General features: G+C 43.0%; 1 protein-coding gene across 1 annotated transcript; it reads left to right on the top strand.

The window, feature by feature from the left end:
• The first annotated feature begins 3011 nt into the window (after positions 1-3011).
• Positions 3012-11491, top strand: dnajb5 (DnaJ heat shock protein family (Hsp40) member B5). The gene is made up of 4 exons (XM_068311134.1): positions 3012-3130; positions 3916-4192; positions 4775-5427; positions 9520-11491. Exons 2-4 carry the CDS (start codon positions 3982-3984, stop codon positions 9751-9753), a joined length of 1098 nt encoding a protein of 365 aa, XP_068167235.1. The 5' UTR covers positions 3012-3130; positions 3916-3981; the 3' UTR covers positions 9754-11491.
• The last annotated feature ends 1589 nt before the right edge of the window (positions 11492-13080 follow it).

Here is a 13080-nt window from a genome sequence, read left to right as displayed (position 1 = left end):
TGAGTTTCTTCTGCAACTGGAGGAGGGAGCTACAATAAAGAGCTAGGCAACACAAAAGAACATGTTCACTAAAAGGAACTGAATGTCTCACAGCTGGTATTTACCAATTCATCCCAGTGGGCAGAGACAATATGTTGTACTCTGAGAGAAAGGAGTCTAAACTATGCTCCGTGTACAGGTCATATTCACTGTTTTACAAACTGAGCTGTAGAGCCAGTGGGCAAAGAGATGCAAACAATGCAGAACACATTTTACTACACGATAAAAGGAATTTAAAAAGTCTAGCATGATAGTATAGCTTGATTTTTGCATCACCTCTCTGATCGAAAGAGGCTTTTACAAAAGGAGTCTTTGCATTTAGCCATTAGGTTTTGTACACGTTTTGTGTTCATCCACTGTCCTTATTTGACTCCACTATGTCTGTCTGGGATGAAACCTCTCTTCAGGCGATGGTGGTCTCTATGGTTACAGAAAGAGTAGAAGTGAGAAACGAGATGGAAATGATGGGGTGTTCTGAAACTGTGAGAGGAGGTGGGAGCTGATCAGAAACAATCACAGCTGCCTCATTTTTTTACATTAAGCAGCCTCCAGTGTGTTCTGTCAACACTTTTGTCTGGTACGACCTAACCGACCTACTGTTCTCCCTTTGTCTCTCAGGTTTGATGGTTAGAATGCTGAAGAAGCTGATTTAATGTGAAGAATGTGCTTTCGGATATGTACATCATCTTATACACTGCCTCGCTCTCTCACACACTCATAAGGACATTCACGTGCTCAGAGGACCCATTGCTGAGACAGAGCATCCTGGCAGACACCTCACTGTCTAGCAATTTTCAATGTCACTATGGAAACCCAGCATGAGGTCAGAAATAGTTGTTCCTAGACTGTTTCGGTGCACACTCAGCATCAGAGCAGCACGTGGATCCGCTCCTAATGTCATCATCATTGGTTCTTGATGCAGACGTGGAACAAACAGGGTGGAATAAGTGAGAAGGCTTGATTGTGTAACGTACATATTCACTTGACACAAACAGATTTGGGAGCCCATTTTTAGCAAATCCTTTTGTCAGTGCGCTGCAGGTCGTTTCAACATGTTCCAATGTCTGTCAGTGGCAGAACAGACTGACACTCCACTGTTGAGCAGTTGTTCTTCTGGAACAGCTGCACTGGGTTTAAGTCCCTCCCTGCTGCCAAACAACACACACACACACACACACACACACACACACACACACACACACACACACACACACACACACACACACACACACACACTCAGCTGTACACACAACAGTGTCGTTCTGCGTTCTTGAAAATAACTTCTTGGTCTGTTTTCATTGTGTTGAATCTCTGTGCATATATACATATATATATATATATATTTATATTTATATATATAAACACACATACATACTGTACATATATGCATGTGTCAGACAGACTCCTCCACTTAGAACACCCACTTTACATTCACCTCCTCACCAGTCCAGTAGGGAGGGATGACTCAATCTTAAATGACTCTTTATTTCTCTCGCGCTCTATTTCTCACATCAACCAAGCAGAGCGGGGGCTCCTCCCCCCCTGTTGAATCTACTTTTCTATGCACTTGATGGTTACTGACTCCAGTGGTGTTGGAATAAGTATATAATTTTTAAAGTTTTGTGTGCTACTTGATGATCTCATCTAGACACCAATCAGATGTCGGGGGAGAGAAGGATGTTTGATTGCTGCAAATCCCCACAATGATTTATGAATAAGAACCTGCACTGAGAGGGAATTTTAAGTTAAAGCTTCATCTCGATAAGCTTGGTGGGATCAATAAATCTGGGATTTCATTTAAACTGAGGTGTTGGTCTGAATCCAAATTAGGACAAAGATAAATTAACAGTTAATCCCAGCGTTGAACATCTCAAGACTTACTTGTCAGCCAGTTTTTGAGTTTTAATTTCTACTTGCACCAATAAAGGACGATATACCTTAAACTTTGATGATGATGATGATGATGATGCCTAAAAGCTGGTTAAATAAGGGTTCAACACGTCAGTATTTAATGAATGCATAAACTCAAGACACACAGGGTGGGAGGACCCCTTGTGTGTCAGTTGTAAGGTTAATTTTAGAGTTTACATTTGGAGAAGTTATTGGTTTGATTTTGTTGAACTTGAAATAAGGATGAGCTGCCGGATTGGATTGGGATTTAAGGCAGGATGGGAAGTTTCGTGGATTGTTTCAGTTTGGAGTGATGGGACATGTCAGATGTTAGGTAGTGTTAATATTATAGGGAAAGTAGGATGTGACAGAATAGATACAGAATAGATCCTGGATAGAACAAAATGCGTGTGTGTGTATAAGGAGTCATCACATGACTCAGCAGTGTTTTTATCAACTTAATCTAGGCACCACGACACGATCAGACTCACAGACACACACATACAGAGAGAGAGAGAGAGAGAGAGAGAGAGAGAGAGAGAGAGAGAGAGAGAGAGAGAGAGAGAGCGAGAGAGAGAGAGAGAGAGAGAGAGAGAGAGAGAGGGCGAGAGAGATCAATTAATTAATTAATTAATTAATTAAAGAATGAATTTCTAATTCCTTCAGTCCAGCTGACTTTCTCCTGGACCGACAGCCCACTGGAGGCTCCGGTGGCTGCTGGTCGATCTGATTTGGGCATCGAACACAACAAAGCTGTTGGTTTGGTAAGAAGATAATTCGGGGTTTTTTTGGCCAATAACGACTTTTATCACATGAGTTTATATATATATATATATATATATATATATATATATATATATATATATATATATATATATATATATATATATATATGACATTCTCTGAGCTGTATTATGTATAGAAATCCCGTCAGCAGCCCGTCTTTACGCGCATGTTTAGCAGCGGGGGGGGGGATGCGCATGGAAGTTACCCGAGGTTTTCCACTGAGACGTCAGACGCGCCTCGGCGTTCGCTCACCGGTTATTTCGGAACATGCGATCCTCCCGGTATCCTGACGTCAATTTATAAGGACTCCGCGGTGAGGCGCACTGAAGGCAGGCAGATACCGGGGCTGAGGCACAGAGGCAGAACCTGGACCATGCTGCTGTAGACTAGTCCTGGAGCACTGCTGAGCGTTCTGGTAGGGTTTTCTCTCTCCATTTGATTTGACATCATCATCATCATCATCATCAGCGGCTGGCGCTTCATTCTCATTGTACCGGATAGAATGGAAACGTCTTGGATTTATCAATCGATGCTCTTGTAGTCATTTTTTGTGTAAATTACGGATTAAATTGAATTATTCTTGCAATAACCATCGGGTCTCTCTATGTACGGCAGCATGGCTGTGCAGAGGATCAATGTATTGTTCAGACATGAGGTGTCGTTGAAAGTGGGTTCTGGTTCGGACAGGAGGATCAACCGGTTTTATCACATCTAAAAATAAGAGCGTTTGAAATAAACGAACCCATTAGAAAAACATTAGAAAGCCATTATTGGCTGAGCTGATAAGGAGAAGCCCTTTGATAGAGCAGATGAAGGGGATCCCTATGTGTTCTACATCAGCAGCACAGCTACCATGTATCCATAGTAACAGCTAGGGAAATTATTATTATGTCTTTTTAGTTCAAGCTATCATTAAACCGGCTTCATGGGGGTAAGAGTGCAATCTGTACCGCAGCCAGGACACATGTAGTCTGCTGCTCTGGCCGCCGTCCGTCTGGAAGCAGTATGATGAGACTCCCAGCAGTCACCTTGAGAGTTTGGATACAGTTGGAGTTCTTTTTTAGTTTGAGGACATCTCATCTCATCCAAAACACTTTCTCGGTTCTAACTGAAGAAGTTCAGCGGTCTTCTATTCTTAGGATTGCCTTGATTAGGATGAGTGAGAATCTGCACAAACATTATAGCGTTCTATCTCACCAGTGATCAATCACAGCCAGAGCTGAAGAGGAGGCTCCCGGTCCAGAGAGTGTATGCCTGTGTGCCGCTATGGGGAAGGACTACTACAAAACCCTGGGCATCCCCAAGGGCTCCAACGAGGAGGAGATCAAGAAGGCCTACCGACGCATGGCGCTTCGCTTCCACCCCGACAAGAACAAGGACGCCAACGCAGAGGAGAAGTTCAAGGAGATCGCAGAGGCCTACGAGGTTCTCAGCGACCCCAAGAAGAGGGCCGTCTATGATCAGCTGGGAGAGGAAGGTGAGGAGGAAGTAGCTCAGAACAGACATTTAATATCACAGTGGAGGACTTTGGTGGGCTTCAGCCGCTGAAGTAATAACAGTGTGTTTCCTCTAAGTTTTATAGTTATGTGATTGTGGAGGAATTTGTGTCTGATTGTTATTTTTAGTGTCAGCAACACTTACAACCTATATTGCTTTTGTCTGCTGCCTGTGTACTGTTTGTGTGTGTGTGTGTGTGTGTGTGTGTGTGTGTGTGTGTGTGTGTGTGTGTGTGTGTGTGTGTGTGTGTGTGTGTGTGTGTTGTTGCCCAAAAGACAGATGGCTTAAGATAATTATGTGTGAGTTATGAACAGCAGTGATGGCGGTATAGTCTTCATTCTCTACTGAAGAGGTCTGTGCGGAGATATTGGTTAATTCTTCCACCACAGATGCCCCATCAATGATGCTGTGAGATATTTGCCACCCACATGGTCTCCAGTCTCCATTATTTTTTTTGTGACATATGACCTTTTCTGACCAGGGTCCTGCTTCCAGTCATTAACTCCATATCAGTGTTTTTTTTAGCTGTTCCCTCATTCTTCTTGCTTTTTGTCTCCCTCAGGTTTGAAGACAGGAGGCAGTAGCTCTTCAGGAGCTCCTGGTAGCTCGACGTACCACTACACCTTCCATGGAGACCCCCATGCCACTTTTGCCTCCTTCTTCGGTGGCTCCAATCCTTTCGACATGTTTTTCGGCTCCAATCGTCACGGTCGCACCAACGGTTTCTCCTTCCACAACGACCACGACGCGGATCAGGACGTGGACATGGACGATGACGACCCCTTCACTCATTTTGGGAGGCAATTTGGCTTTCCAGGGGGGATGAACAATGGCCACGCGGGGGAGGGCCGCAGGAGGAGGGGTGTGCCTTCGGAGCGCCTGGGAACAGGGAGAAAACACCAAGACCCTCCAGTGGTCCATGAGTTGAAGGTCTCGCTGGAAGAGATCTTCCACGGCTGCACTAAACGCATGAAGATCACCCGCCGGAGGCTGAACCCGGACGGGCGCAGCATGAGGACAGAGGACAAGATCCTCAACATTATCATTAAGAAAGGCTGGAAGGAAGGAACCAAGATCACCTTTCCAAAGGAGGGGGATGAGACCCCTGAGAACATTCCAGCTGACATCGCCTTTGTGCTTAAAGACAAAGGACACGCTCACTTCAGGAGGGACGGTTCCAATATAGTATATAACTGCAAGATCAGTCTGAGAGAGGTACGTCTGTCCACTTTACCTAACCTTATTCTATTATGTCTTGCCTTTCTCCAGTCCTCTATCTCTGCCATGTTCTGCATGTAGATGAGCAGATAAACCTCGTTCTTATTCATTAACATGGAGAAATAGTGGACGAGGTGGAAATGTGTGACGAGCGTTAGGTTAGGGTTACCTAGTGTGTTTAATGTGTGTGAGGTACATGTGTGTGTGTGACAGCACAGTTACTGCAAAGCGAGAGAAGTAGCAGGAATGTGGTGTCCTTGTGTGACCGGCACGGAGCCAATGTCCTCACTTGTTCTGCACTGCTGTCTGAATAAATGAACATAAATACACACGCAGCCTCGCTAGGCGCAGGCATAACAATGCATGCATGCTTACACACTCTAACATCTTCAATTATATTGCAAAACATGAAGATGTGGTGTGATAGTTGTGGCAATCCAGGATGCCATTACTGTTACTGGCAGGACGTTTAAAATTAGTTGCTCTCCTGAGGGCAAAGAGTACAACCCAGTGTTGTTGTTTGTCTGTGAATCACACCAGCCTTAATGTTTCTATTAGAGCTGCCACTCACAGCTCAACACTGCATGCTCAGGTTAATAGTAGATGTTCCCAAAGACTCTTCCATGTCAAGGGGGTCTGTTTGTACTCCAACGAAGGTAATTTTGTACCGTTTTCTCCTAAAAGCAGCGCTGGCTGACAGCACGCAACACATCCATTAGGACCACCTTGATAATGAAAGCACTCTGGATTCGTCAAGTTGCATAAAGCCGGCGCCGGGAGTCGCACAAACCTGCAGAAATGCTTACATTTACACTGCATAACTCCCACAGTTACATCATCTGCTCCAACAGAACCCAGATGAGGGACTGAAGTATGGTGCAGAGAAGGGGGGGGGGGTGATGATGTGGGTGGGGGGGGGGATATCTGGGGAATATTAGGGAAGTGGGTCAGATGATTTGGTATCCAAAGCAAATAAGAGCTCATATTCCGCTGTTGCACTCAGCTCTGCTTCACCAGCGATGTGATGCTGCAGTGAAGACACAGCAGCAGCGACGCGCTGCACACCGACCTGCCTCGTGTGACTAATGGTATGCAATGCACCTCCAGATATTAGCATCTAGCACACAAGATGATTGTTTCCAATGGCGCAAAATCACAGCATGTACAAGAACAAGTGGACGGCTGTGACTCAGTGCTAAGTGGAGATTCATGGCTGAAGTGGGTACAATTATTGAAATACATTATGATTTCAGTATGCCTTCTGCCACAAACCACTCATTTGATTGCACTATAAACTCCTAGAAGATTCTGCTAAAGGCAGCATCCAGCCTTGCAGCGGCTTCACCGCGACAGCCGTCACAAGCAGTTAGAGAGCTCAGCACAAATATAACATGTTGATTCCTTGGAAAACAACCTATCCCTGCATCTAGACTGGCTCCTCCTGGCATTAATGATGCCTCCGCAGTGTCTGGAAGTGTATTTCAAGCTCCTGTCACCCCTGCATTCAGCTCAGCAGCAAAACCCACATCCAAACACACACACTTGCAGAACTCAGGATGTGACTTTGTAATAGAAAAATCAAGTGTGTGTGTGTGTGTGTGTGTGTGTGTGTGTGTGTGTGTGTGTGTGTGTGTGTGTGTGTGTGTGTGCGTGCGTGCGTGCGTGCGTTCGTGCATGCGTGCGTGCGTGTATGTGTGTGTGTGTTTGCATCTCCAGAGAAGTGTTACCTCAGTTAAGGATTACGCAATCAGTGGGCACTGGGATCAGGAAGCCGTGTGCGTCAGCCGTCATGGCAACATGTCTGTGTGTGTGCATGACGTGTATAAGTGAATGGAACTGATGGTAATGGGGGATGAGCACTTGTCTCCGACACAGGTCAAGGGTTAAATCACCTCCCAATGTCGTGTATGTGATGGATAAGAGGAGGCTGATGTCACGGCTGGAAAACTGTCTGCCTCTGAAGCAGCTGTTCTGCCTGACTGAACTTCAAATGTCCCTGAAAGCACCAGACGAGACAAGAAAATCCTCCTGCAGTCTTACTACACTGGAAACATAATGATACGGACCGAGGGTCGGAGGTCAAGCATGTGCCATCACTGTTACATTATGGTGGGATGGTTTTCCTTGAGATGAATGATGTTAGTAGTCTGTATGTTTTTGAAAAAATATGTGGGGGGAAATTTTAATTTTTAATGTTGGTTGTCATAGGATAAAAGAGAAATTAATTTATATAAAGTTAATGCATGGGTCCTCAGAATATTCATATTTTGGCATCTTGTACAGTCTTCTACACATTTCCTCTTCCTGGAACCACACAAATATTATTTAAAATCAAATGGTTGATCCAACGACTTAAACTCCAACAAATGCCAATAACAACAGTGTCATTGTGGCAGTTTAAGCACCATAGAAAGATCATGTGATCAGTGCTTGATCGGCAAAGTCAATGAATAAAATGTTGTGCATCTTCTATATAATTTTGAGGTAGGTCTAGGTTAAAGTCTGAATCACCCTCTTCACTCTCTTGAACATTCTCAGATCAAGCTATTTGTAATTTAAATAGACCAAACAAGATAAAAACAAAAATCAGACTGGGACCAGTAAGTGTGATCCTCCATGATGTGCAGTTGTATCCAGCCCTGGATCATAATTCACATCTTGAAGCTTGAAATCTGTAAATTGAAAATCCTGGACTGTTGATTTTAGAGACATGGAACTACTAACCAACGCCTAACTGACATAATACAGATAGAAAGTCTCGTGTTTCTGTAAATGGTCAGAACTACTGTATGTCCATCCATAGCAAATAATGAAGTTTCCACTACCAAGGAATTGGATGGTTTTACATAATATGGTGTGAGGAAAATAATGTCTGTGATACTAAAATAAACAACTGTTACAGGATTTAACATCACAGTTTCACAGTGCTCAGGTTTTGACAATGGCGGAGAGAAAAAAGAGACAAAATCATTTAAACTCAAAACCAGGGACCTGGTAATCACAGGGTGTTCCAACCATCTGACAACCAAGACACCCTAATATCACACTTAAAGTCCCTACTTTTAGTGTCCCTTAAATGGCTTTAATGATTACTTTTCCTCATTTGCCTTCCTTTTATTGTTTCTGTCACTTGCTTCCCTGTCAAACCCAATCCCAGTTAATTTTAGACCATTCACGTTGGTTTGCCGTCTTCCTGTCTCCACAGGGACTTTATTCATTGGCCTTGTTTTATGGAGCAAATCATTCTGCTTAGAAAAGCTTCTCATAAAAAAAATATTTTTATTCACCAACATATTCATTCACAGACTTGTGGATACAGTTGATTCTGTTTATTCAGTGCAAATCTGGCAAAAGATGCTCATTGGAGAGTCTGTGAAGTCGTGATAACCACAGGTTTCTATGTTTAGCTTAGCTTTCACTACGCTCTGACTGGATTCACCAGGCATCGTGATAAGCAGTCGAAGCTTTGTGTGTGTGTGTGTGTCTGTGTGTCTTTGTGCACGCGCTCTCTCTCTCTCTCTCTCGCTCTTCTTTCTGCCAGGCCAGCTGACAAGCCCTCCAACTATTTACGAGCTCAGCCAATTCTTGCCTCACTTCATTAGCCCCAGCTATGAGACCGCTTCTAAAATTAGTCCCCTGTGCAATGTGTGGCCCCTCCAACATCGACAGACACACACACACACACACACACACACACACACACACACACACACACACACACACACACCCACACACACACACAGACATACACACACACACCAGAAAACATTTCCACTGCCAAGTCATGTTTTCCTGATCCAAGAGGTGTTTGGTCGACCCAACGGTGATCTGGTAGATGCTCTAACTATTTCCCTGGAAGGTATACTGTCTCTCACACATGCACACAAACACAGGGTGAACACACACACACACACACACACACACACAGATACACACGCATACACAAAATGTGTGGAAGAATTGTTGTTAGTCTGGTGTTCTCAGGAAAGTTGAACTCAGCTTTTTAGTTCATTGAATCATGAAGTTATTCATGGATTTAGCCTCTAATGCCAACCAAAGATATTAACCCTTTCCTCCTCTCTCCTCCAGGCTTTGTGTGGCTGTACAGTTAGCATCCCCACTCTAGAAAACCGCATCATTTCGCTGCCCTGTCACGACATCATCAAACCTGGGACGGCGAAGCGCCTCAGAGGGGAGGGTCTGCCTTACCCCAAGAACCCCTCACACCGCGGTGACCTCATTGTGGAGTTTTCTGTCCGTTTCCCCGACAGGATCCCCCCTCAGTCCAAAGAGATTATCAGACAGCACCTCCCCCAGTCGTAAGAGGACTCACCCACCACCCCTCCACTACGACACACCATCCTTCATCACTTCTTTATCACCTCCCATCCCGATCCCGTGTGTTAATGCAAGCAGCACTGAACAGACGCTGTTGTTTGCAGGGACTTCACCGTGAGCCAATAAGGGAAGGATTCCAAGACTGATGGCTGTATCTAGAGGAAATTAATTGTGTTTGTTGTTTTTGTTTTTATGTCTGTTAGACTGGGCAAACACACACACACACACACACACACACACAATTCCCGGAACAATAAATCAGGGCTCAGCACAGCCATAGCTTTTACCGAATCCACTTTTCTTAACTGTGTTTTTTACAGATTTAACAGTGGTTTTATATGCCGTCCAACTCTCTGATCTTTATCTCTTTGTGAGAGGATGAAGCATGAGATATTTTTTAAAAGGAACTTTTTTTTCCCTGTGTATTCTTTTTCAAAGGAAGCTTCAAATCATATTTATTTTTACCCTGTGTACCAGCAGCTTCACTGTGTTTGGTGCAAACCGGGGTTTAATAGAACCAGCCAATCCAACCCAAAAACCCACCACCCACCACCTACGTTCGTCTTTCTCTCAGTCTAATAAAGCATTGTGCTTGACTTCTGTGAGTTGTTTACTGATTAGTCAGACCTATCTCCCATAAAAGACGGATTCTGAGACACAAAGTTCTGAATTATAAATAACGGTGCGCCTCAGCCGTATTTAATGAAATGAAATGTCTGGGAATGACAATCAAATAATGCAACAGCAGTGCAAGCTGGGATAAAACAATCTGTACACAATATAGGTGCTTTCTCTTCTGAGCCGTGTGGCTCCTCTGAACTGAACAGACCTGCTTCTATCTGAGGGACATTTAGGTGCCTTAGCCCTGTTGTGATAATACCAACCAGCCATGTTAAGTGTACAACAGACAATGCCCTATGTTGTGTTAGACATATGGTGGTGGACATGGAAAAACTGCAATCAAACAAGCAATTTAAACTCATCCACTATTTTGTACTGTATGTAAGCAAGGACACTTTAGGGACATTGGGAGGTAAGGTTTGAGTCTAAACTGTTGAATATTGCTAATGCATCCTTGTGAAGTGCCGTGCAAGTACAAGCTGGATTTCCCAGAGGAGAGTTAGCATTTAGTTTCTCAGAACTTAACAGCAGATCAAGATTTCTCTGGAAAACCTAGTTTTACTGTTAATATTCTGCTTTCTCTCGTGCCATTTTCAAAGCCAATGTCTCGGTGCTACTGTGAACAAATCCAAAAGAAGACTCCCTTGGAGTTTCCGCTTTGGAGTCATGGAGTCCTGATGTATGATTTGGTACCTGCTTCTGTTCTCTGTAACATCTGTACATTGAATTTTGCATTGGTTTCTAAGTGGAAGATTCTGTTTAAGAAACAGGTTTTTAGTATTGGATCAACTGTTCTGTCTCAGTTGCAGGGAGCTCTGAAAGCTCTTCCTACAGTTGACAGTTCTGTGAGTACGGTGTGTGCAAACAGCCTTGGTAGGTCATGTATATCGTGTGTAATTGTTTGGATGCAACATTTTGATAAATTCACTTTTATGTCATAAAGATACTGACATCTTCATATCCTCATTGGACTGTGGCTACAACCAGATTTCACATGTGCTGCTGCTGAAAAACTGTCACTGCTTATGTGCATTTTGCAATATTTATGACTTTTTTTTTTTTCAAAATGACAACAAATAAACCAAATGTGTGCAAAAATGTGTGAACTGGTGTTCAAATATGTTTTTTTTACTCAGACATATCATGTATGTATTACATGATTAGTCTGGTTTTGATCTTAATTTTGGTAGCCATCTACTGTGTTCAGTATTTCATTTGATAAAAGTCAAAAACATGAAGACAAATGTATGTAGCACAGTTGAATATTTCCGACAAAATTAATCATCTCACAACCCCTCAGATGTATTTTTCTGCGCTTTGGGAACCATATCTACATTTGGGTACCATTCTATCAGACGGCTGTGGCTTATCAGAAGGTTGGTGATTCAGTCTCCCAGTTTACATGCTGACGTGTCTTTGGCTAAGATACAGTATTTAATCCCAATTTAGTCCCCAGGCACTTTTAGACCTACCTACTGCTCCCTTGGTGTATTTTCTGATAATATTTGCTAGGGTATTATTATTATTATTGTTAATATTTTTAATATTATTATCATTCCCTTTCCCCTTATGCCTTATTTTTTTCTATGTATATTCTCCCTGTTTCTGTTTCTCTTAATGCTGCTGCAACATGTACATTTCCCAGTTTGGGATCAATAAAGTATATCTTATGTTATTTTTTGTATCGTTTCAAATGCATTGTGTCAGGTGTGACCAACCTATATACATTATCCTAACACATTGGTCACAAAGTGGAAATTTGTACATTTTTGCATGACATTAATATTTGATTACAATGCATTACGAGTCCGTCTGTGGTAATAAAAAAATAAACTGTGATGTTTAGGAAAGAAGATTACCTTTGTGCAGCTGATCAGATAACATATATAGATTGTTGAGATCACAGGAATATAAATGATCAGATTTTAACTGTGCTTTGCAGACATTAAATCCTGAATGTAACTAAGATATGAATATGCATGTGAACAAACTGATCTGCGTTCCAAAAATTCTCATTTTCTTGGAACAAAATATTGGCAAAATATGTTCATCTGTGTGCTCCTCTGAGAGCGCAGTGGAGTTTGGACATATGGCAAGTACAGAAAAACAAATAAAGATGGACTTTGACCTCAGTCTTCCAAAATCCAGATGGGTGGCTAACCATTAGCTGATCACTGACATGAAAAAAAGGTTAGATGGGAAAATATAGCAACTTTGAGTGACTTTATTTAAACTTAATGTAGAACATTAGTCAATCATACGCTGGTGCTGGGCCAGAAGGCAGTCAGAGTGGGCGATCTGCATTTAGAGACTGATCATATGAAACAACTGCTGGTGAAGGGGTTGTGTGTCTGTGCATCACATGACAAGGATAGAGCGCACAATTAGTGAATCAAGGCTCCGGAGTGCTGCAGTAACACCACGCTGTGACTAATGACATACACATGTATCTGCTATTTCTGGGTTCGCAGGGAGTTTATGCTTCCACTGAACCACACTTTTCAGATCAAGCAGGTCAGCAAATGGGTTTTGTTTGTTTTTTTACTGTTGCTCTGTCTGCAGAACAGGACAGGTGACACGAATGTTTGATTTTCTCATTACAGCAGCAGCTGTCAGTACGTGTGAAGTCGATGTGTTTGAAACAGACACAATTGGCAAGCAGAAGTGTTTGTCTGGGTCACAGAGTTTCCA

Source organism: Antennarius striatus, chromosome 3, assembly GCF_040054535.1.
Source record: "Antennarius striatus isolate MH-2024 chromosome 3, ASM4005453v1, whole genome shotgun sequence".
Lineage (NCBI taxonomy): Eukaryota > Metazoa > Chordata > Actinopteri > Lophiiformes > Antennariidae > Antennarius > Antennarius striatus.
Note: the sequence above shows the minus strand (reverse complement) of the source record. Positions and strands in the feature narration are given on the sequence as shown.

Excerpts from the sequence above, each read along its gene's own strand:
- dnajb5 (XM_068311134.1), top strand. The coding sequence starts at position 3,982 with ATGGGGAAGGACTACTACAAAACCCTGGGCATCCCCAAGGGCTCCAAC. Across the intron at positions 4,193-4,774 it reads TGATCAGCTGGGAGAGGAAG|GTTTGAAGACAGGAGGCAGT; the intron begins GTGAGGAGGAAG and ends TGTCTCCCTCAG. Across the intron at positions 5,428-9,519 it reads GCAAGATCAGTCTGAGAGAG|GCTTTGTGTGGCTGTACAGT; the intron begins GTACGTCTGTCC and ends TCTCTCCTCCAG.